The sequence below is a fragment of the Phoxinus phoxinus genome, assembly GCF_949152265.1.
Source record: "Phoxinus phoxinus genome assembly, chromosome: 9".
Classification (NCBI taxonomy): domain Eukaryota; kingdom Metazoa; phylum Chordata; class Actinopteri; order Cypriniformes; family Leuciscidae; genus Phoxinus; species Phoxinus phoxinus.
The window spans coordinates 13,897,992-13,922,281 of NC_136884.1; the positions used below are offsets into that span (position 1 = coordinate 13,897,992).

The following is a 24,290-nucleotide window of genomic DNA, read 5'->3' on the forward strand; positions in this document are numbered from 1 at the left end:
CAGTGCCGTTAGAATCACAATATGGATCGGTGGATAGCAACAGGTTCTCTGAAGAGAAAAAGAGGCAGATATTGATAGTGAGTCGGAGGTATCTACGTCTACAAGCCAGATTCCTCATTAAAAAAAACTAAGAAAAGGAGGGTGAAGAGAAAATACTGCGAAAGCTACTTAGCATTAGGTTTCAGCTACACCGGCCCCGAAGACGAGCCGTTGCCCTGCAGACAGTTGTATACAGCGCGCAAGGACTGAATTGATCTCTCTTTCGCGTCTGAATGGACAAATACACACAACGTTATGTCTAAATGTCCGTTTTGGAGAGTATTCGCGTAAACAAAGTTGGTTATGTCTTTACAGAACGTACAGTTGTGAGAATATCGGATGTGCATCAGCAGTGCTGGATCTGCACACTCCTGTCTTAAAATGACAGTGCGTAATAAACCTATATTGATCAAACAACAAAATAAAAAGAGAAAAGCATACACTGCTGTTTAATAGCTTTAATAAGGATTAATTATATTTAATTTATACAAATAAATATATCTGCTTGAAAGAATGATGTATGTAAGTTAAAGACTGTATAATCATTCATTGGAGGAACAAAAAGACTGTTCTACTTTAGAAGTTTAAGATATTATTTTGTTTCACAGTGCTAAATCTGTGTCTGTGTTGCATGTTCAAATTTTAAAAATGATTTATATTAACAGCAGGTTAATAGATGTTTTCTGCAGAAATATAATGGGTTTGGAAATTTTAGAGAAATTTGAAATTAATGCATTACAATTGAACTAAACCCATTCTATTTTAGTCGACTAAATCTACTGTAGATTTAGTAGACTAAAATCTTATTGGATTTAGTCGACTAAAACTAAAACAATTCAGATGACTAAAATAAGACTAAAACTAAAATGCCATTTTAGTCAAAAGACTATGACTAAAACTAAAGCAAAATTTGCTGTCAAAATTAACACTGGTGTAAACATATTTTATTATGCGTAATATGAGGTGGTCCGCAAAAATTCTTGATTACAAATAGTGGTCCACACACACAAAAAGTTTGAAAACCCCTGTCATACAGTATATACATTGAGTGAAAATGCATGCAAACCAATTACGGAATCAGACTTTGAAACGGACAGAAATCAACAAACATCTCAACTACACCTGGATTTTTGTTTCTGGGGATAACAGATTAGTTCACCTAAAAATGAAAAAAAAAAATTTATTATTTAATTTAGACTTTCATTTGTATACAAACAATGATCAATACAAATACATAGAGCTAATGAAATATTGTAAACGGAAGGTCAACCATACTTGTTGGGTACGTTGCTTGATGTGCAAGAATAAACCTCATTGGTCAGTGAGGTTTGCTTTCGCGCGTCAAGAACCTACGGTTGAACTGCCACTGACCAAATTTGATGTGCTTTATGATTGTGTGTTTATCAAATGAATAAGTAAAAGCCTACATTCAATCTGTTCATTTAAGATCTTAGAAGATTAGGATTTGCTCCATTAATGTGGATTTATCTTTGAAGCATCTATTTTTTGGTGGAATAAACTTTCAATGGAGGGATAGAAATCTCTTTGGTTTCATTAAAAATATATTAATTTGTGTTTCGAAGATGAACAAAAGTCTTTCAGGTTTGGAACAAGATTGGAGGGTGAGTAATTAATGAACTAGCTCTTTAAAATGAGAGATGCTTTTAAAACTAATCAATTTTAACATGCACAATAACCTCAATATTATTCAGCTATTATATGGTCAACACAAAAATAAAAACATGAGCATCTGATCACCCAGCCCTAGTTTGCAGAACTGAGAACTTCGTCTTCATCATGTACTATAATAATAAAAGTGGATGTGTACAATAATGTGGATACATGGACAATATAATCTAGTCTGATAGGTCTACAAAAGCCATACTGTTTAAAAAATAAAAATAAAATAGTTAGCAAATCTGAAACAGGACATCAGGGAATTTCCCATCAGAAGAGAAGAGACATTATGCACTCATTCCCCATAAGGCACTCTTTCAACATGAATTCCTCAACACTGCAAACACAATTTCTCTTAAATCAGTTCCACACCGTTTAACCCCAATAAAATCACTGATACCACTGAAAGTCCATTCCACCAAACATCAGCCTGCGAGAGCAAGGACATGATTGGCTGCTGAAGAGCCACATTGCTGTGGGGGCCAAAAGGAGGAAGTGATGCCTCAGAGTAGCACTGTACCATAATGAAACCTGATCTTTCACAGACCTCAAACTTCTACAAGACTGACCACATCACATGCAATGTCAGTAAGTTAAAAGTGAAGTGTGCAATATGCAGAGACAGCTAAAAGTAAACCATTAGTAGGATGATTTCCCAGAAGTTTAAACACTGTGGCACTATCAAAACATCACTCTGTGTTTGAGCATCATGACAAGCCTGACGCAGTTATATCGGCTTGTCCAATGATGCAAGATGTTCAAGGATCAATGGAGAATGATGAAAGTGATTAGGGACACGTCTGAAAAATAATAATGAATAGGAATTATTTTTTGCAATTCTCTTTGGTGACACTACAAACAAGATTAATAAATACATATTTACAATGAATTCAAATACTTATTTGGATAAATTCTTTTTGCAGTTCTGTTTGGTGACACTAGAAACAAGATTAATAAATAAGTATAAATACAATTAGAATACATGAATTAATAATACAGTATTTTTATAATTGTTTTTGAATTACTATTTTTATATTAAAAAAAAACAATTATGAATATTATTTATATAAATTATTTTTTAAATTCTGGTTGGTAACACTAAAAAATTAAAAAAAGATGACTAAACAAAATTATTTTGCTAAAGTATCCAAAAGGAAGTAAATGCTAATGCTCAACGTGTCTGCATTCATAATAATATCCTGATGTTACACACTATGGTAACAACTAGAGCAGATTACAGAGAAGTATTAAAACACTCATGTTTTAAACCATGGACATGAGATGATACAGGGACATGACAGACAAACCCCCAACAAAAGTGCCACATGAGATAACCTTCACAGAAGCTGACAAAGAGAAGGTGGGTCGTGACCCTTGCATCTCCTCAAACACACCATTCAATTTGGACAAGACCAACAGTGTTGATTACAGAGTGTTATCTATAGATTAACTTAATAAAGACAATAAAGGTTAAATATGGCTCAGATTACAGCTGAAACAATACAATGCCCATCAGATGTGCCAGCCTAATCCTAACACAACACATTGAGAGCTGTGGCTACGCTGGGAGAGACAGGCGAATCCGCAGATCTGAAACATACAACTGACGTGCATGCGAAGATGAAGCCCTGCTTGTTTCCATGGAAATGGGGCTAAAAGTGGAGAAGAAAAAAGAAAAGACAAGAGTTTGGTCACGTTGGCCCTTTGTAACTAACATAAATAAATAAAAGAAGGGAATTCATTTAAAACACACCAGGGTTGTTCCAGCAGCCCCTGGAGACGGACTTTGCCGAGGGGAAGATGAAAAGAAAGTCTTACAGCTGAGGGCCAGAGGGGGTCTGACTGCTTTTGGAACAGCGGCGGTTGTGTTTGAGCTCTTCAGTTCGGCTTAACCAGCGCAATTCTCATGGCCCTTTATGGTCAAACTCTGAACACATGATTACGGACCCCTGAACATGGGGTAAAAGTCCATCTGAACAAGCTGATGATGTCTCTCCATAATAGGTTAAAACCAAGAAGAAAACCCTCCACCATTGTGAAGCAACTGAAGCCAAATAGTAAAACACTGTATGAATGGTCACTAAACAAATCTTGGGTGAATCTCACAAAACTAGTCAATCTCACAAAACTTACATTTTACCATTAAGATTAAATACATTTAGCTTTTTTTTGTTTGTGCAAATTTAACTAGCAATTTCTAATAGCGAAATTATTGAGCCCACTCCAAATATTTGTTGATCAAATAGCATAAGCCTGTATCGGGAATTTATGGAAATGTTTGTTTACTCTGACTACTTGTGTCAAATTAACCAAATAAAGTCATGAGAAGGTAAGAATATGCTATGAACAGACAGAGAGAAGGCTCCACCGTTTATAATCACATCACAACTACAATTAACTCTATATCAACCATTACAAGACAAACCAGATGCATGGTCAAATAATGACCCATCGCTTGCAGTTCAGAAAAAGGACACTGGGCTGTTTCCATACTTTAAAAGGAACTGTGAATTCAATCCACCAGAGTAGAGAGGAGTACAGCCTCCCCCGTGTGTGTGTGTGTGTGTGTGTGTGTGTGTGTGTGTGTGTGTGTGTGTGTGTGTGTGTGTGTGTGTGTGTGTGTGTGTGTGTGTGTGTGTGTGTGTGTGTGTAGCTGTACACAGGGGCTGGTGACTGTGTGTGAAGCAGCAGCAAACCCAAGAGTGATTATCTCCCAAGTCATCACACAAAGCGTTTGGAGCTAACTATAGCAGCACTTCACTTCAAGGGGAGAAGACACTTGAAGCCCCCTCCCATCTCATTTCCTCTAGTAGCCCCTGTAGACTCTCAGCTGAAAACCGGGACACTTTCCCAATCCTGTAGTTCTTCCGCCATTCCTCCATTGGCAAACAACAATAAAATTTTCATTAAAAAAAAACATACTAAAGGTCATGTATGATGGAAAAGAAAGACCTGATGTACCATGAAGACATATTTATGAGTTAACACAAAATGCTCACCCTAGTCCAACCAGACCATTTATAGAAATCCAGTACAGGGCTGGAAAATAAGGACGGCCCGATAACCCTGGGCCAGCGTGAACGACGCTCAGGACAGTAGACGGAATTTGCCCGATCAGGCCAGTGCTGCATCACCACAAGTTTATCGTTTGTACGCGTTTTTAAGCTTCGCCAATTTAAATATTCAAGTACATGAAGATGCGAAAGAGAAGCAAATTCAGCACTTGCTGTTTGAGAAGTTCACACAAATCCGAAGCACGTGCCCAGAAAGCCGTGCATCAGACAGCACGCAAATACTGAATTGAGTCCTCTTTCACGCGTTCTTGCGCTTGAATGGACATATTCACACAAAATTGTGTCAAACAATTGAAAAGTAGCACAGTGGAATGTAAATATCAGTATATTGGATAAGTAAATTATATCTTAAAATGACAGCAGCTGAAAACTACTGTTAGACCAACCTGAAAAGCACTGGACTAGTAGAAAAAAATCCTTAGCGTTGATCCATGCAGTTGTTAAAAAAGAAATTGACATTCAGACCACAACCATGAGCACATTAATATAGATGACCATTCATGTTCACATACCAACACTAAAGTACGTTGAGTGTTTTTTCATGCCCAATCTCATACATATTACGATTATTAATGTGTCATGTATAATGTAATGTCGTGTAAACATTTCAAAGTCCATTTTAAATCATCACATCAAAACCAAATTTTATTTAAATTCAAGGACAAAAATCTTCACCAATAATCAGCCAGGGTTTTATTTGTTTTGCACATACATACATGACTTAACTTATGCAATTTTATTTATAGTATCAAAAATTTGATGGCGAGACAAAAGTGTAAAAACAAAGTGCAAAGCATGCGTTTAATTATAAGCATTTCAAAGAAGGCTGAGCCTTATGTCAAACAGCTTGAGAAGTTAAATGCTCTCGAGGTGTTTTCCACAGTTCATAGCTTAAAATTGTACCATTGTATTCTTATCAGTAAATGTTATAAACAACTCAAAGTCAGGAAGACCTTTGCAATAGCTACTACTTTTCACATGAGGGATTCTGCATTAAACTTCTACATTTAGAGCGAGAATGCACGAGTTCCAGATTGTTTTTCTTTCAAAGTAAACATTTGTCTCATATTAGAAAAAAACGAATATAATTTAGATGAGTTGTATATTACAATTTATTATAAAATGTATCAGTTGACAGAGCACATGAATATCTGAAAAGGTGTGCTGCTTCACTGGCTGAGAAATGTCTGCAGCTGGCAAAGCGATCAAGCCCAGAAGCAAGAGGTGGTGTGTGAGAGCCAACCGTCCTTGGCATTCCCCCGTTTAAGCGGCCAACTATGTACCCTTCAAATTCAAATTGCACAAACTTACTCCAGTCCTTTGATTCTTGGTAAGGTACAAATAATTTAGAATGGAGAACTCATCAAATGGGCCATGGAATGAACTAAAGTTCTGGATAACACTTTAGTTTAGGGTCCAATTCTTACTATCAACTAGTTGTGTATTATCATGCATATTACTAGGATATTGGCTGTTTATTAGTACTTATAAAGCACATATTAATGCCTTATTCTGCATGACCATATTCTACAACCCTTAATCCTACCCAATACCTAAACTTAACAACTATCTTACTAACTATTAATAAGCAGTAATTAGGAGTTTATTGAGGCAAAACTTGCAGTTAATAGTTAGTTAATAGCAAGAATTTGACCATAATCTAAAGTGTGACCAAGTTCGGCAACAGGTTAAGTCACCGATAGAGGACTTTGGAGATTGTTCACCCAAACAGGAAAATTCTGTGGTCAAGACCTTTAACCCATTGCACTCTTATTATATTTTTGTTGGTTGGCAGTCCCTGGTCATTATATGCTTTGATTATATGGAAAACAGCAGCTTGGAGACACTTCAAAATATCTTCTTATTCTCAACAGAAACAGTAAACCACAAAAGTATACGCCAAAATAAATGGTTTTATGTGGTGACAGCCAGCCAAACAGTATTCTCCAACTAAAGAAAAAAACTATTATTTGGCCAAAAGCTTTGGACATTTAGTCAGGCAACAACAATACGATTATATAATGAACAATGATCAAGAGAAATGTTAATTCACAGAGGTTAAGGCTCATCTGTAGCTCTGGTCCTTAAGTAGAGCGTGACAATTTGCTTAGCAAGTTTCTTTACAAACAGCAAAAAAGCTACAGCTGGTAGCCAAGTTAGCTTTAGACTTTAAAAGCAAATATTTCTGCAAACCATATGCAAACTTTCTTTTCATGGGATCTCATATCTTTAAAACATGACGTTCTGGCTACAGCCATCAAGAAACTGATTATCTCGTTCTAAATGTTTATTACCGAGCAGAACATATGATAACCTCTTGAGTATCTTTAACGAAACCCAAACAGTCCATCAATGGGCTGGTTCAAAACGAAAAATATCACATATGCGACCAAATAAAAACCGTAATGCTGCCTTTTTTTTATGAGCCAGCACTAGTTCATGCAATAACAAAAGATAGGGAATACAGTCTAAGGTCAGATAAGGCACATGTTTTCTTTAAAGGGAAATCCAATTCACTCCCTTATAAAGCAACAGCGATGATACAACGCTGCCTCTCCCGGACGTAAACGGCGACCCTCTCCCACCCCAGCCGGCTTGCTTTCTCCTGCTGCAGAGGCCACCTAGCGAGGCTGCAGTCGGGACCAGCTCTATCATACCACTGGAGAAATTCCCAGATAAGTAACAGCACAGCTCCGAGCCCTGAGCCAGCCAAAGCCCCGCCTCCTCTTTCTACATCACCAGCGCACAACCACTTCCACAAAAGGAATTCCTTCTTTGCTGTGTGAGTGTGTGTGTGTGTGTAGAAAGAGAAAGCAGCAGCACAGAAAGAGAGAGTGCGCATGTGCAACTAAATCAGGCAAAAAGGAGATGGTCATATTTCTCTGAATTCAAAAAAAAAAATTACATTTTATATATTTGTATACTGGATATTTAATTGTGGAATATAATTTTTATATTTTTAAATAAATTGGCATTCTTCTAACACTAACTTAAAAAGATACAGCTGCTGTAAGCTATGTCAGGTGTTGATGTGCAAAACAATGTAACAACAGCTGTGTTCGTGCATTACAATGAAAGTTCATTACCTACAGGTTTTCACAAACTACTAATACTCTACTACTAATGTAACTTAATACAAAGTTTCCCTTAAAAGCTCTCAAAAACAATATTTTTATACGCATATGGTACATTATAACACCATGTCTAGATTCAGTATATAAAACTGTTGACTTTTTGTAGAATAAAACTGTTATGTTGTAGTATTTATTTTTAATATCCACCATTTATTGGTTAATACAAGAATAAACAGTTTATCTGTATCTGCAATTGGAGTCTAAATATTGGTACTGTAAAAAAATAAAACCTAACTTAAGTGACAATTATTAATTAAAATTTGTACCATAACAGCAGCATAAAAGAAACAATATACAAACAAACTATATATAGTAGGGGTGGAACAGATCGCAGTTGATCCGTACGGAGCAGGCCCCACGGTTCGGCTCGCATTTGATTCGCGGATTAACTGTTAAATGTACCCTACCCATCAAAAGTTTATAATTTGGACATGTTTTGTCTTGTCAATTTACACATTCAAACAATTTTAAACGCGGAAGAAAAGGCGAAAACCACAGCCACACACTCGAAGCGCAGAGAGAGAGATGCGTTTCAGATAAAGCGCTCAATACAGAATTGATTCCTCTTTCGCGTTTCCTTACCCTTGAACAGACACAAGCACAAAATTATGTCAAAAATACCCTTCTAAATGGCCGTCTTACCAAGTATTCTCTCGTTTAGGTCATATGTGAACAGTTGAGAAAGAAACGGATGTTTGTCAGTTTTTTCAGTTCGTGCAGTCGGACTTAGTGACAGCACACACCAAATATTATATACTGTTGTCTGTGTCATAAATATTAATAAAACAACAAAATACAGCTTTACCAAAGATTAAACTAGATTTCATTTCTACAGTGAACAAAGTGTTATTTTACATTTTGGCTTTGTTAGTTAGTATTCATCTGCTTGTAATTTGTGCATTTCTTCTTATTTTATTACTGACTGTTCACTTGTTTTAAATAATGTGTGAACTTTATCAGTTAGGCTAGTAGTTTTTTATGTAGTAGGCTAGCTAATGAAGAACTTCGAAGAAGAGAGCTTTAAATAATAAATGAAAAGCAAATTTGAAAAAAAAAAAATTAAAACGTTTTTTAAATCAATTTAAAAATTATAAATGAGAATTGGGGGGTTTATGGTGAAATATGACGTGCATATTGTTGACAGCTTTTGTGAGATTCAGTCAGAGTGGTGTGTGCTCTACTGCAGGAGGCCATAGAAAGGGGTACAGCTGGACTTGAGAGGGGTGTGTGTGTGGGGGGGGGGGGGGGCGCATAAGCCTTACTTTGCCTCGCCAGCCGCTGACGACCATATATGGCCCTGGGATTCCCATGGAAAAAGAGACGGCATGGTAGAGGTAGAGGGAAATTAAGGAAGAGATTGTATACGTTGCACTTCAGCTTACACCCAGCAGCCAAAACAATACCGGCCGGCAAGAGCCATGTGTACTTCTTTGGGCTGTGGCCATAGAGGGGGTTGGTGGCTGGTATTACGTCTAAACTGCCAGGGTGAATAGTACATTTGTATAATGTTGCCCCTGTCCTGGCATTTAAACTATGGAAGAAAAATAAAGCAGACAATTTGCAACAGTGACATTTCTCTGGAAGTGTCAAGGGCCGGTAACACAGATAGTGGTTCAGGGTGTTTACACACTATAGGGAAAGCTCAAACAAAGCCTTTGTCAGAGGAATAGGTACAATCCAAACTTGCTCAAGTTTTTGAGCAAGTGGTCGATGAAGTGAGCTAAAATAAATTCTGTCGTTCTCATTTAGACAACTATTTGCATTCGTGTGTGAAAAAACTATACCTTAGCAAGAGCTTGTTAATGGGTCAGCACCCCCAAAAGGTACACCTTTGTAACTTGTCTATTAAGTACCTAAACATACTAAGAAACTTTGAGTGTACTGTCCCTACGAGAGCTAAAGGTACACTTCTTCTGGTGGAATGAACTGGTTCACTTTTGCCCATGTGTGTGTGCTGGAGAACTCCATCAATCCATATCTATCATCACAGGAAATATAGATCAGCAATAGTGGCTTGAATAATGGGTGGTCACAACAATGCAGTTTGTTTGGATGTGCATGGTTATGGGTCCGGTCAGGTTTGAGGGCTTGTAGCAGTGTCAGCGCCTATGATCGGTCATGCTCCAGGGAGCTACTTAATTACACGTCCCTGAAAGACGAGGGTTAGGAGATGCTAAGAGCCAGCTGACTGTGTGGCTTCATCCACAGACGGAGCCACTGCCGACGATGACAGGACATGGATCACTGGAAGGAAGGAGGCTATGATAGAGAGCGCAAGAGATTGGGCATTTCGAATGTTTCATGGTGATTCAGAAGTCTTCAAGGGGGAAGAGTGAAAACTTGTTTTCAAGAGTGAAAACAAAGAGTGAAAACAAAGCAGTTTCACTTTCAAATTAGCACCAATTCGGGGTGGATTGCTTGACTGGAGAGTTCATTAGCCTATTATTCTTAATGAAAAACTCAATAAAACTCGCTTAAACAGGCGCTTTTACATTTCACTCTGAATGAAATCTGACTCCTGCTGATCTGTGCTGCGATTCTCGTTCGGCTTACGATTTATTAAGCAGACACGTTCAGTTTAATAATGTCTGTTCTCTAACTGAACTAAATGATTAGATAAAAAAATAAAAAAAATAAACGACGGTGGGGGCGGTGCCGCGGTGGGCAAGTGATGTAACCGGTGTTGCTTCTGGACACCGGCAACCCTGACTATAGTAGCAAGCCTAGTGCGTGGGCGTAAAGATGATGCAAGTCTGGTCCAAAAGTTTACAGGCATGCAAGGGTGATTTACAGCCAGCTCTAGGGGTGGATGAAGATCCCTTTTAACGCCTTGGTGAGGAAATGAAAAAATAAACACTTACTTCCTGTTCCACTGACAAAGGTTTTTTTTCAACACCCTTTTCCACTCTCAACTGAATGCCCCCCTCCACCCATTACTGTCTGATAAGCCCATACTCAAACAAATGGCAAAAAGAACACTCCTAATAAATACACACAAATAAGAAAGAAAAGCTCAGGAAAAGGTCAGAAGCAGCTGACTTTCACCCTAAGTCACTGGTGTACCATTGCAATTTTGGATTCAAGTGTATAAATTTGTGTACATGTTTTCCCTTGTCCACTTGTATTCCTCATCTCCAATCTGTGTAAAACCCAAACAAGCATTCCGACATCTGGTGACTGCAAGCTACACAAGCTCTAAACATTTGATTGGCTCCATCTGGACAAGAGTGCGATTCACTGTCACGTCAGCCCGCATGACGTTCCACGCCCACACGCGCTGACAGTCATTAGTAAATTACTAAGATGCTGACCACTGCTGACGTTCCTCCGTTGTGACTCAACTATCGGTGGTTGTAATTAAACACTCGGACCGTGATTGCATGCCCACCTACATGAGGATGACCGACTTGTAACAATTGGTGTTAAGTAATGGACACACATTTTGACTGCATAGCTCTAAACATTATTTAATGGTGTGTGTGAGAAAGTAAAATAGCATGGTCAAGGTGAAATAGAAAGATCAAGGTGTTGCTGTGTTAAGTCATTGTGGCTTCTCACTTCCTGTTTTTGTCCCCGTCCCATTGGTATTGTCAGATGGGTTAAATCTTGCTCTTAAGTATGCGAGTAGCCAGAGTGAGAATAATGAAAGATTCTGTGTTCATTTAGGCAGCTTTAATGTGATCTATATAAGGATGTGTCTCCATGATGCAATAAGAGCAAATTTCATTTGTGAGTGGGCAATAAGCAGCACATCTAAAAGCTGTCGGTCTCACGCTGTTTGAAGAGATGTGTGGCACATCATTAAAGATCTCTGCAAATAGTTAATCTCATTTTTGTAAATAAGGCACGCCGATTCGGCTCTTTGAAAGTGGTACCTCACTTCCCACAATAGTTTGAACTGTTCTATAAACACATTAGAGGGGAACATTTCAGGTAGAACATAGTTTTTCACAGAAGCACTCTTTGAGGTTTGGGAGAGATTTTAATATGCTTTTTTAGAAAACTTTCATTACAATATCAAAAACACTGAATAAAAGTTAATCCCAAAAGATAGATTTACAAAATGTATTCCTGAAATGGAGTGTGAGGATGGGCTGAGAGTAGCAAACGCATTGAAGGTACTAGGGCTGCACAATATATCAAAATAAAATCAATATCTTAGTGTGATTGTGAAATCAAGTAGACTGCCATTTAATTAAATAAATAGTGGCAGTGCTCATCTACAAAATATGAAAATGGAGACATAATAGCCTACATTAGTATTGTAATTTTACAGTTGTACTATAAACGTTTTTTAAAGTAAAGGAATAAAAAAACGTATCCATATAATATTAAAAAAAAAAAAAATTTGCACACCCCCAACAAAATCAACACACTGATTCCAGACTGATTATTTATTTCCAAATATCATCTCATCTGGTGAATTTCCCTTATCATGCAGCCCTAGAAGGTACTAGTGATGTGCAAACCAACACACACTTTCAAAATTGACTAGTTAGTGGGTTGTCTGTATAATTAGGCTGGTTTAGGGCTCACCTGACCCAAATCAGATATATTTATGTTAACAGTTAAAACATGAATTAAATCAATGCTGCTAGACAAAAATGAATATAGTCTACCATCATGACCTATAGTTAGACTAAAAAAATATTCAGCAGCAGCTCTTTAGAATGCTTATGTTATTGCCAAAAGCAGGCCATGTTGGCTCTTTTACAAACTTGAAACGGGACCACAGACTTAAATTGAGCTGCAAGTAGTTAAGAATCCATGCATGCTATTTATCAGTATCCTGCAGACTCTTGGCCAGCCGGAGCAAGAGAGACCTGCCCTTAGAGCCTGGTGAGGGGGGAAAAGAAAGAGAGAGAGACAGGCATGCAAAGGAAAACGTAAGCTGATGTCATTACACTTGGACCAAGGGCAGAAGACATGCCTCATGTCTGAGGGGAGACCCAAGGTTCCTCCGCTTTTTCTGAAAACTTCCTCGGAATTCTGTACACCGAAACACCAGGACTGTCCAAAATCACCCACAATACCCCTATATAATGATAGGACAGACATTTTTAGTGGTGTCTGAAACAATAGTGGACATTGAGTCCACTCATTCAATCCCATGATGCACCGTTGTGGTTTCATCTGTTGTCTCTGAACATGTTGACTTGAATTTAATTTAGTTTTGGTTACATCTAGCTACTACAGAATACCTGTGCAGTGTATGAGTCGCATTGAATCCCCACAACGGCAGAGGATGGTGTCCGCATCCCTTTCACTGCACTCCAAATTCGCTCACTTGTTTTGATTCACTCCCTCAAGTTGACTAAATTAGTGGATTGATGTAGGGAATAGTGAATGACGGTATAGTGGGTGATTTCAAATACGGCATATAAGCAAATACAGAAAGTGCCAGCATTGAGTAAAAACATGACAGCCACAAAGGTTCAGATGCAGCACTAGCCAGATTGGCCAGGTTGTTTACACTGGCCCCGGGCCATCGGGCAGTCCTTATTGTTGAGCCCTGACATTAAAAGCTACTGGGTTTACAACAATTATGCTCAATTTATTCTTTTGGACAATTTCCAGTAAAACGTTGCCGAACTAAATTACATTAAGCAGCAATCACTCAATACAGTGATTCTCTCAAATAAATGGCTCATTACCGTTCATGACTTAGCGTAATCAACATTCAAAACAAAACAGGCTCTTATCAAGGCATCAACCAATTAGAAAGCCAATCAAAGAACAGCACACACACACCTGTTGAGTGGATAATGCTGGCAATCATGTGTATGAAAGGTTAAGACAGCAATCAGTGTGTGTCCGTGGACAACAAGGTGGGCTTCAGGCTCTAAAACATTCCTTAAGAATTTTGTGCATCAGTAATACTCCGGTAAACCAGTTTGAACCTGCAGTGACGCTTGTCTGAAATTGTTCACCTGCTTCGCCATATAGTCATCAAAACCAACGGAGGACATTCCAGAGCTTGGTGACAGCTCAGAGAAATTAATTACAATTAAAGTGCCAATAAATTAACCCAATTAAAGTATAATTTAAGAACATTAGCATCTAAACACAGATAATTGCTGGTAATTCAGTGTTCTCCCTTAGAGATGATCTATAAAGGCATCGTCGAATCGCAGTAGGCATATAATTCAAAACACAAAACTCACTCACTAACAGACAGCTGCTTTCAAATGCTCACGACTCACGTGCGCTTTGTGTAGAGAGCTCGCGGCACGCGGTTGTATGCGACTCGATGTATAAGTGGTTAAATACATAAGCATCTCAAAATGCTTTCATGAGGCGCAATTAATGTAAACACAGTCAGTTAGATATTAAGGGATTAAAGAGACAGAACAAAACATCTGTGCATTTGTGTGAGTTATGCTTACTGTGGTAGTCGGTGTTACATGGTGTTCGGCCATACACCGATTAAATTACTTGGCCGTCGCCCCCACCGTCGTTTGCAAGAATCATTTTGGAATCAGATTGTGACTCCCGGGATCGAATCATTGTGCACCACGTTTTAAAGACGCAGGGATTGACATCGCCAGCATAAATTTCAAAACCAAGGCTGGACTTCAGTTTTTCCACCCAACTACGATACCCAAATGCAATGGAAGACAAGTCAACGTGTTCAGAGACAACAAATGACACAACGCTGTAGCTTTACGTCTTTAACAGACTTCCTGCCCTTGATTATGGGTTCCTTTCAAACATCCAACCGAAAATATCTCAACACCGCCTGCCTGACAGGGCCAAACCTGCTTATTAGAAACTGTAAAACATGAACTGTTGGTGTGCTGGTTTCTAATATTAGCATGTCAATCAAGCAGTAGACAGACTTTGATGACTACACAACTCCATAGTGACGGCCAAGAATCACTTTAGTTTCTGCTTAGCATAATATTGCACAGGAAAAAGGCCAACACAATAAACATGTCAATTGAATAGATCGCTAACCTTTGATTAAAACCTTTACCACGCTGATTCATCTCGACAACTCCCACCCACTTCCAGTAAACAATGAATAATTGAGTGACATGCAAATTACACGTCCATTACATATGCATGAGGAACCTGGTGATGGGATGGACCCCATCAGAAACCAATCTAAAAACAATTACCATGAATTATTTAAGACAAATATGGCATCATAACATTTGCACTTACTGGACCAGAAAATGGTAAAACGCATGGCCTAACAATTTATTTTAATAAACCACCCACAATGTTAAATTAAATCCATAAATTATTTCATACCTTTAACACAAAACCACTGACCTGTCTTCAGCCTTTAACTCTCTCGTAAAAACCAAAATTCCTCAATTATGGTACCGCCAAAGCCAAAGAACACGCACTGACATCAGTTTTTGGCTTGCGGCAAAGCGTGCTTTTTGCACCAACCAAGAGGAAATAATGGTCCACACACCTAATTTATGTCAGGACTGATTTCCTTTAAGCCTGAGCTCATACACTGACGACAGAGAAAACATGACTCCATCACCCTTTTACATAACATTACTATGACCATCATCAGCCAAACTGATATCATGATTGAACACAAATTACAATAAAATTGAACGGAATACAGAGAAATTGGAGGGAGGGAAAAAAATTCACAATTTAGCCTAATTCAAATGGTCATCAAAGAATGTCTACCACATTTTGCCAGACAAAACATTGTGTCATGCCATACCAAAGTTTACCATGGTAACCAAGTAGTACATTTTTACTATAGACATAAAAATGTTCTGAAAGCATCTTATGCTGTTTGAAAGATATATTACATATTCATTGATTTCATTTATTATGGTTAAATATGGTATTCTGTAGAACTGACATTGCGTTATTTGTTTGTCTGCCATATATGTTCCAAAGTTTTCACCACAAGACTACAAATTGGAGAGAGAAAAAATTATTCCAAAATGATTGGGATGATTTTGCTGGAGAGTAGTGCATTTGTATAGAAACTAAATGGTGACTTCTGATGAAAATTACTTCTTGAGTGCAATCCATCCAATTAAGGCTTAGAAAAACCAGTCAAATATGGGTGTTTTACTTGGGTTAACTCTTTACAAGAACCAACTCAAACCTTTTTTTTTTATTAACCATAAAGTACACAGTTTTTTTTATATCTCTTTCCACTTGAGTTTTTATAGAAGGCCACATTATATTAATGACCAATTCAAAATGACTAATAAAATAATCATTATTGTGGTGTTTATTAATAAATAAAAATATATTAAAATAAGAAAACATATTGCAATTAAACTATTGTATTGTAAAATAAATGCAAATAAACAGTGACAATAGTTTCACTGTGAAACCGGAAACACACACATATACATATATATATATATATATATGTAGGCCTACCTTCTCTATTTAATAATAGCAATACCTGATGTATTTTGCTATATAGTGCAGCCCTAGTTTTCTAGCAAAAATTATGGTTGACATGGCAAGTTTTTTAATGAACATAGAATCGCATCTCCATGTTTCCCAGGAACGCAGGCTAATTTAAGGTTCATTTAAGGTCCAAATTACCTTGGCCTGGTTTTAGATTTCAGGCCCTAATACAAACTATCTCCTGCTCAGATCAGGTGATATATAGTATCCCACAACGCTCCCTGTTAAATCTTTCTTTTATACCATGGTTTTCAGAGTTTTAAATGTATTGTTATTGAGGATATCCTGTGGAACTGACAGCCAAGATCCAAAATGAACCGCGTGCAGTTGTGTCTTGTGAAGAATAATCTAAATGTGTGTCACCTCATGAATTTCCGGTCCGGAGGGGGAAAAAAAGGTTACCTAATCTAGGCAGGCACACTACAACTTGAAAAAGCTGGCAAATTTGATGATGGCAAATCTCCAAAAAGACTGAAGATGCACAACACAAGTTTTCATTGGTAGATGGTTTGATTGTTCTTTTGAATCACTCAATTCGTCAATTACAGCAACCCAATAATGACTGGGCTGTCCATGCTGACTCACAACATAAAGAAAAAAAGAAAGAAAAAAACCTCACAAACAAAGGTTCACAAACAATGCAAAGAATCCTGAGGAGTGTTTCTTTGAGTGAGTATCTACACTAGATATCAGCTGACATTCCAACTGGGCGGCTCAAGACACAGCTGGGAATCTAAGGATTCACAATGCATGCTGACATTGTTGAGATTATAACATTGCAGTACTATGAATGATGACAAATAAGTTCACCCGAACATGAAAATGCTGTCATTATTTACTCCCCCTCATGTTCTTACAAACATGAACGCCTTTCTTCCACAAAAAAGGAATAACTCTGAGTCTGAACCTTCAAACAGTAGAGGAATCAAAGTAGTCCAAATGAGTCAAATGTGTGTCTGAATCACGTGCTGTCTGAGTAGCTACTACATTTGATAAGGAACGTACTTTGCGAGTTTGCAACCGTAAAAAAGTATGTTTTATACAGTATAAATATGTGTAGTAGAGGTGGGCAATATGACCAAAATCTTGTATCACGATATGAGTAATTTTATTTCACGATAATATAGCCTACATCACCATATAGTTATTTTGTTGACATTCACTCAACTTAAAATTACTGAGTTCGGACATACATTTCACATACTATTTTTCTCCTATATAGGGAAATGGGTATATTCAGACGCAGGACAATTATATTTGAGGAAAAGATGGACATTTAAGTAGTTGTCATTCATTGAAAACCAAATTAAGTGAGTTGAACAGATCAATCTGATTCAGTGAGACCAGATTTGTGAACCGGATCCATTGATTTCCTGAAAAGATCAGACTGATTCGCTCACAGATCTGTCTATTGATATTTTTCTCATGAACTCGCCAGGAAGACTTGGAATATTGTCATATAGATTACATTTATAGTGTACAAATTTCTATAGAAGAACAAAAAGTCATACGTCTTGGAGCTACGTGGTCAGTAAATGACCATTTTCATTTTTGGCTGAACACGAAAACAAAAAAAATTATTAAACCACACAGTACAAGATGTTAAATTTCACTTTAAGTAGCACCATTTCCTTGAGCTTCCCTTCCTGGACGCTGTCACATCAGCTCACGAGTTATCAGCCTTCATACCACACCATCATTATGCATCATCTCTTTGCAAGTATTGTTGAAGAGAGACTCATGTAACGAAAGACAATGTGACATGTGAATGACAGATTAAAACACTAATGAATGCTAAAACTATTAAGTGCCTTAATTATGCGTCATCATGTGCCTCTATTTGTGACACTGAAGAGATGAGTAAAACAATGACTTTTGGGGTGGAAACCTTTTTGGCTGGAGGTGTAAGTGACAGCTGAGGAATTCTGGATCTTTCCAATGAGAGACACCGCAGGAATGCAGGCACAGGACGACTGCATGTCTTCACCTACCTTCTGACTGAAACCTACCTAAACCCTGACCTCACCGAGGATGACAGCACTGCAGACAATTCCACCAATGCCGTAAATGACACGTCTCGGACTAAAAGGCTGCCGCTTCCATACAAGGTCGAACAGGCTTTAAGATTATGTGTACGTAAACCGCAAATTTGAAAGATGTTGCAGTTATGAAACACGCATCCTTGGACAACATTAAAGAACAGTCTTGCAGACACCAACGCTTCAGGCCTCGGGCGTAATCTGCTGTTTCTCGCCTCTATTTGCATACCGCCTCCACAAAGTTGTTGAGCCACTAGATCAATTCAACCATTTTCTTGAACTGGTTAACTGGAATGATTATAAACATGAAAGATGCACCATATTTCTACCAACATTTCTTTAAAATATGTCCAGATGGATATAAGGACCTTTTTAAAAAATATATTAAATCAGAATAAATTTAAATAAACACCCCAATGATGTATATATATTTTTTTTTTACTTTTTAAATTATATTATGCAATACAAAGGATGTAAAAAAAAAAAAAGCCTTCATTTTTATGCAAAATGTATTTGTTTTAAATGAATATAGTTTGTTGTTAATATGATTAATACAAAAATATATTATGAAAATAATTTAAATACACTGGTTTTCTTCATGCAATATTACTATTTAAATCTAGATTATGAAAATATATAATATACTTTTTTTTTTAATTATGTCAACGCAAAGGCTGTAAAAATAGCATTTTTTCATTGTGAAAAAAAAAAACGAAGAAAAAATCTCGGGGGAATATTGACATGGACCAGTCCTCGACAGGCTTTGCCAGATTCACTCCTTTATGCATCTTTTCGATTATTTTTACAAGCATTTTCTGTATTTGTAACACAAAAGTTAAGATGCAAAGGAAGTTGTGGGCAAAATAAAGAGAAAACAACATAATGCAAGCCAGAATCAAACATGACTCCTGTGGGCACAAGTGCTTTCGAGTACCTGAACTACCCAGTATGTCATTGCTCTGATACAAAGCGGATGACTTTTGATTCAAAACATCAATCCACACAACATCCGAGCTACGAACAGAAAACAGCAGCCTGTGCCAGGTTTCTTAACTATGAGCTTGAACAGTGCAGAATGTGGGTTGACTGGGTGCTAAAGTTAGTGCCCTGCAAGCCCGACTTGCACGTGATATTTATAACCTCAGCCATACCGCTACAAAAGTCACTGGAACCAGCACAGCATGTCCCTCCTCCATAGATAAACACAGCAGTGCACTGAAAGTGAGGACACTACCTGTCGCAGGGAGCACAGGTGCGGACGAACGGGTCCCTGTTCTACCTTCACTACTCTAATGTGAGCTGACTGGATTGAGTCAGACACTCTTCTATGTTCTGCAATTAATGAGAAAACTACCAGTTCATACATCATTTTGCATGAGTAATAACAATAAAACCTAATTGTGGCTCAGTCAAAACATTGTGAGTAAACTAGCCTACTCCACGAATCTTCACACCTGTCCTGCTTCTAGAGCCTGCTTGGGGCATTAGACTCATGCTGGGAGAGCCCAGGGTGACCAATACACTGACTGAACCAACTTTTGCTGTCATATTGAGGTCTAAATAAAGATAGAACTTAAACACCACATGACTCAAATCCTCATTAAGGTTTAATAATGGAACAACCGTTTTAACAAGTGATTTTTCACTATTATTTACAACAGGATCTGCATTTTCATGGGTTTAAATAACATATTTTTGTTAAATGAGACAATAAAAAAAACTTCTAGCATCAAAACAACTCCTCTCCAGCTTGATCTTGATTTTTAAAAGTTAACGAATTTGCAACAGCTGAATGTAAAAATGTAGATAAGCCACATATGTCTATGAGCAACATGTCATTTATTTAAGCCACGAAATGAACTAGATTCCCTAAAATAAGTATAATAAACTATGCAAGCATTTGTTTTGTGTGCCTCCAAAACATTTATACTTACCCAATTATCAAACATAGTTCACTCTTTATGCACGTTATCACGTCCGTCAAAAACTTAGGCAGGCTATCCGTTGGAATATTAGAACTAAAAACACAGACATAACACACTCACTCGATTTATACTCACTCACTGACATAAATCCCTTCACTGAATACTTGCTGGCCAAGAAATAAATTATTATTACCTTACGATCCCTCTGCTTTCAAATCCAAATCATTTGAATATCTTGACAGATGACCTGAGCAGCTTCAACATGCAGTCTTTCAGAGACAATAACTTACGCAATACGTAACGCACATGAGTATACATTTGTTCTTTAATCGCTGAAAATGAATATGAATAATCGGGGAACTGAATAAAATACATCACACTGTCTGCTAAAGAAAATACATACCAATCTTGAAATAACGTCGCTGGTTTAGTAAACATCGTTCAACGAGTTGGCTTTGACGAAATTTTTTATGCACAAACTACACATTCTGATTCTGACATTCCTGATTTGAATACTTTCAATAATTGTCTATTCTTGACTGATCGAAGTTTGAAAAAATAATTTTTACATGATTTGTTACATTTAATTACCCCTTAGCAGACTCGTATCTCTAATCAAGTTGAGGATTTTAAACTGCCTTTCTGTTCAAGTCTAAAGTTACATAAATAAAAGGGAATCATTCAATAGAGGCCTGCAAAGCACAAAGATTGGCATCCATTTAAAGAAGGGAACTTAATAAAAGTGTAATTAATCATTATTAGTCCGCCTTGATATGATTTGATGAAATTTAGGGGAAATGTAATCGAAATTACGACATTGTGTGGCTTTTTTACACAACCAGCCATTCTCATAAATGCTTTCTAAAATGTGCAGATCTAGTATTCCCATTGACACACCAAATGTATACAAAAAATTAATTTAACAAATAAAGTTGTTAAAACAATATATTTTTCTAACTGTCAAGTCCTCTATATAAATACTACTAGATACTTAGCTATATAGCCTACTTAAATATAAGAATTGACAATTCTGTAAATACTACACAACTGCTGAAGTGCAATTCACCAGTGCAATTCACCAGTGTAATTCACCAGTCAAACACATGGAAAAAAACTAAATAAAAATTGTATAGGAGTAGCATTACCAAGTTACAGGTGAATTTGCTTTAATAAAACTATGGAAAGCACTTTCTCTTCTATTTTAAAAGTTATGCACTTTTATAAGCCATCCTTCAAAGTATATTCAATTATATTGTGAGGTGCAATTTATTATTAGCAATTCCCCTATCATTCATAACAACACACAAAATCTAATTTCTTGATGCAATTGTCAAACCAAGTAAATATTAAAGTGCTAACAGAAGATGTACATCATTTATACAAGAAATGTCTCCAGAACAACTAAACCAGAGCATCTTTAACAGCAAGATCAGCGTGTTTAAAAACAAATACCATTCGCTATGAACTCACTGCCTGCTGGTCACATGCTAAAATCCTCCGCTACCTCACACGTCTACATACATAAACACACACAGCAGACCCAATAGAGGAAAGGAGCCTCTCCACTCAGTCATGGTTGGGTCTCAAGAGTTGCATCCAAATTCTTTCCTCCCCGTGTCTGAACACCGGCCCAAAAAAAGGCAAGTGCTTTTAAACGCATGAGCCTCTACAGACAACCTCCTGCCGTCACTTACAGACACATCAAACCAAGAAGACTCATTGCAGGGCCATAGATATTACAGTTTTGCAACCTTAAATACCACCTTTTCCTGTTTAAAATGCAAGATGCTCTTATTTATAAGACTAGAACCTTAAGTTTACTTCATCAGGATTGCTTTGCAATGTTTTTACCCCTGAAACCTGACTGTGAACACGTTGATTGTGTCCGAGTCCAAAATTGTTGGTTAAAAAGGATACTTCACCCAAAAATTACAATTCTGACATAATTTACTCATCCTCAAATTGTTCCAAACCATTAAATGTTTCTTTCTTCTGTTGAACACAAAAGAAGATATTTTGAAGAATGTCAGCAAGCAGACAGTTTTTTTTTCCCCAACTATGGAAGTCAATGGGGTCCATTAACTGTTTACTGACCTTCTTCAAAATATATTTTGCGTTCAACAGAAGAAATAAATTCATACATGTTAAAGGGACAACTTATTGTAAATGATAACCGAATTTTAATTCCATCTATCCCTTCAAGTAAAAATCTCACTAAATTGAGCCTACATAAACGATAACAGGAAAATAGGATCAAATATTTGTAGGCTATATTATACTAATTTTCCTAGATACCAAGAAAAACTCTATTGGTTGACTGACAAAGTACAGTCATTAGCGCCTAAAACGATTCTAAATGGAAAAACTAAACTAAAGTGACACATCTTTCACGGATGTTTACAGTCAAGCCAAGGAAACAAGCCAACGTCTTAAAGAGACAGTTCACTAAACAAAAATGATGTCATTATTTACACAATTTTAGCATGTTTTGAAACTTTCTGACTTTCCTTCGAAAGTGGAAGGCAAATCTAAATGTTAAGAAGAATTTTAATAAGTGACAGCGTAAGTGGCCGCTCATGTTCATTGTACGATTAAAAGCTGCAATGAAAGTGAACGGTGACTGGAGCTGTCATTCCGCCAAAAATCATCTTTTGTTTCACAGAAGAAAGAAAGTCATACGGTTCTGGAAGAACGTGAGAGTGAGTCAATTAAGTTAGCATTTTATTTTCTGAGAGAAGTAACGTTATTCGTTTTAAACTGCATTTTGACTGCTTTAGCGCTCCCTCGCAGTAGTATTTTATATCATTCAATCTCCCGCACAGAAATCATGATTTAGACAGTCTTTCTCCACAAATACCACAATTACGGTCAATAATCTGTAACGCAACATACGTGTCAACACAGGGAAGCCTCTTTCCAAATACACAGCCGTGCTAACTGGTTGCTAAGCACCTTCTCAGCGTTATTTCAATGGTGAGTAGCGGATCAAACACACATTTACGAGTCGGATCAGTACATCTATATAGAATAACCCCATGCACATTCATCGGATGCCTTTATAAACAGATTCAAGTGTCATTGTGCTGTAGATCATCTACTGTATGCACTGATCTATGAGCTGAGCGGCTAACAGGCTAACCAGCAGCTAACACATACACACACCCGACAATCACTCAGACAGTCCTCTTCCTGCCTTCCCACACTCTTTTACACACAAATACGTTTATTCCGGGATCATCTATCCAGCACAGTGCGCATAAAAAGCAAATATCTGTTTCGATCACAGCCCAATTAGCTTCAGTGGCTACGGGGTTCCGCAAAACGGCCCGACGAAGATCGTGATGATGATGATGGTGGTGTTGGGCTGAGTAAACACTGCCAGAGAGCAAGCCGTCCTCATACACGGATCTGTGCTGTGCACAACAGCCACCTTTGAGGCGCTCTTACCTGGTGCAGAGCGGTGAGTCCGTCCACATTGGCGTAGTTGATGTCCGCGCCGCGGTCGAGCATTCGCAGCACCTCCTCCGTATCGCCGCTCGAGCAGGCGGCCAGAAACACGGCGCCATCGTCGAACTTCACCTTCGTCTTCTTCTTCTTCAGGACGGGCGGCTCAAGGTCCGTCTCCGAGCCTATCCAGCGCTTCAACTGTTCGTTCCTTTTCTGCTTGGCGTCCGCCATCTTCATCCCCTCTAGCCTGGCGCTTCTTATCTGTCTCGAATGGAAGATATACTTTATACTGCCACTATCCCAACACAGCGCGCTGGGGCGTGGGAGGGGACGGCACGGCACGGGAGAGGGGAGGGGGGTTTAGGCTCACAAACCTGGTTACGCCGAGATATCGCGAGAGCAACCGACGTCAGCCCCGGATCTGCAGCATAACGTCATCTTTATGGGGCGGTAAAGAAAAAAAAGCTGTCTACAGTATATGCAAATATGTTTACAGTTGACACAGAACACGGGAAAAGCAGATGCTATTGCATAATAATAACAACATCA

At 37.8% G+C, this 24,290-nt stretch overlaps 1 protein-coding gene across 1 annotated transcript in view; it reads right to left on the reverse strand.

Moving 5' to 3' along the window:
• ppp1r12a (protein phosphatase 1, regulatory subunit 12A) overlaps positions 1-24,075 on the reverse strand; it is a 57,505-nt gene extending 33,430 nt beyond the window's left edge. The window contains exon 1 of the mRNA XM_079622996.1: positions 23,742-24,075. Within this exon, the coding sequence (XP_079479122.1) occupies positions 23,742-23,978 (237 nt within the window). The 5' untranslated portion in view covers positions 23,979-24,075. The remainder of the gene's footprint in view (positions 1-23,741) is intronic.
• Positions 24,076-24,290: the final 215 nt, after the last annotated feature.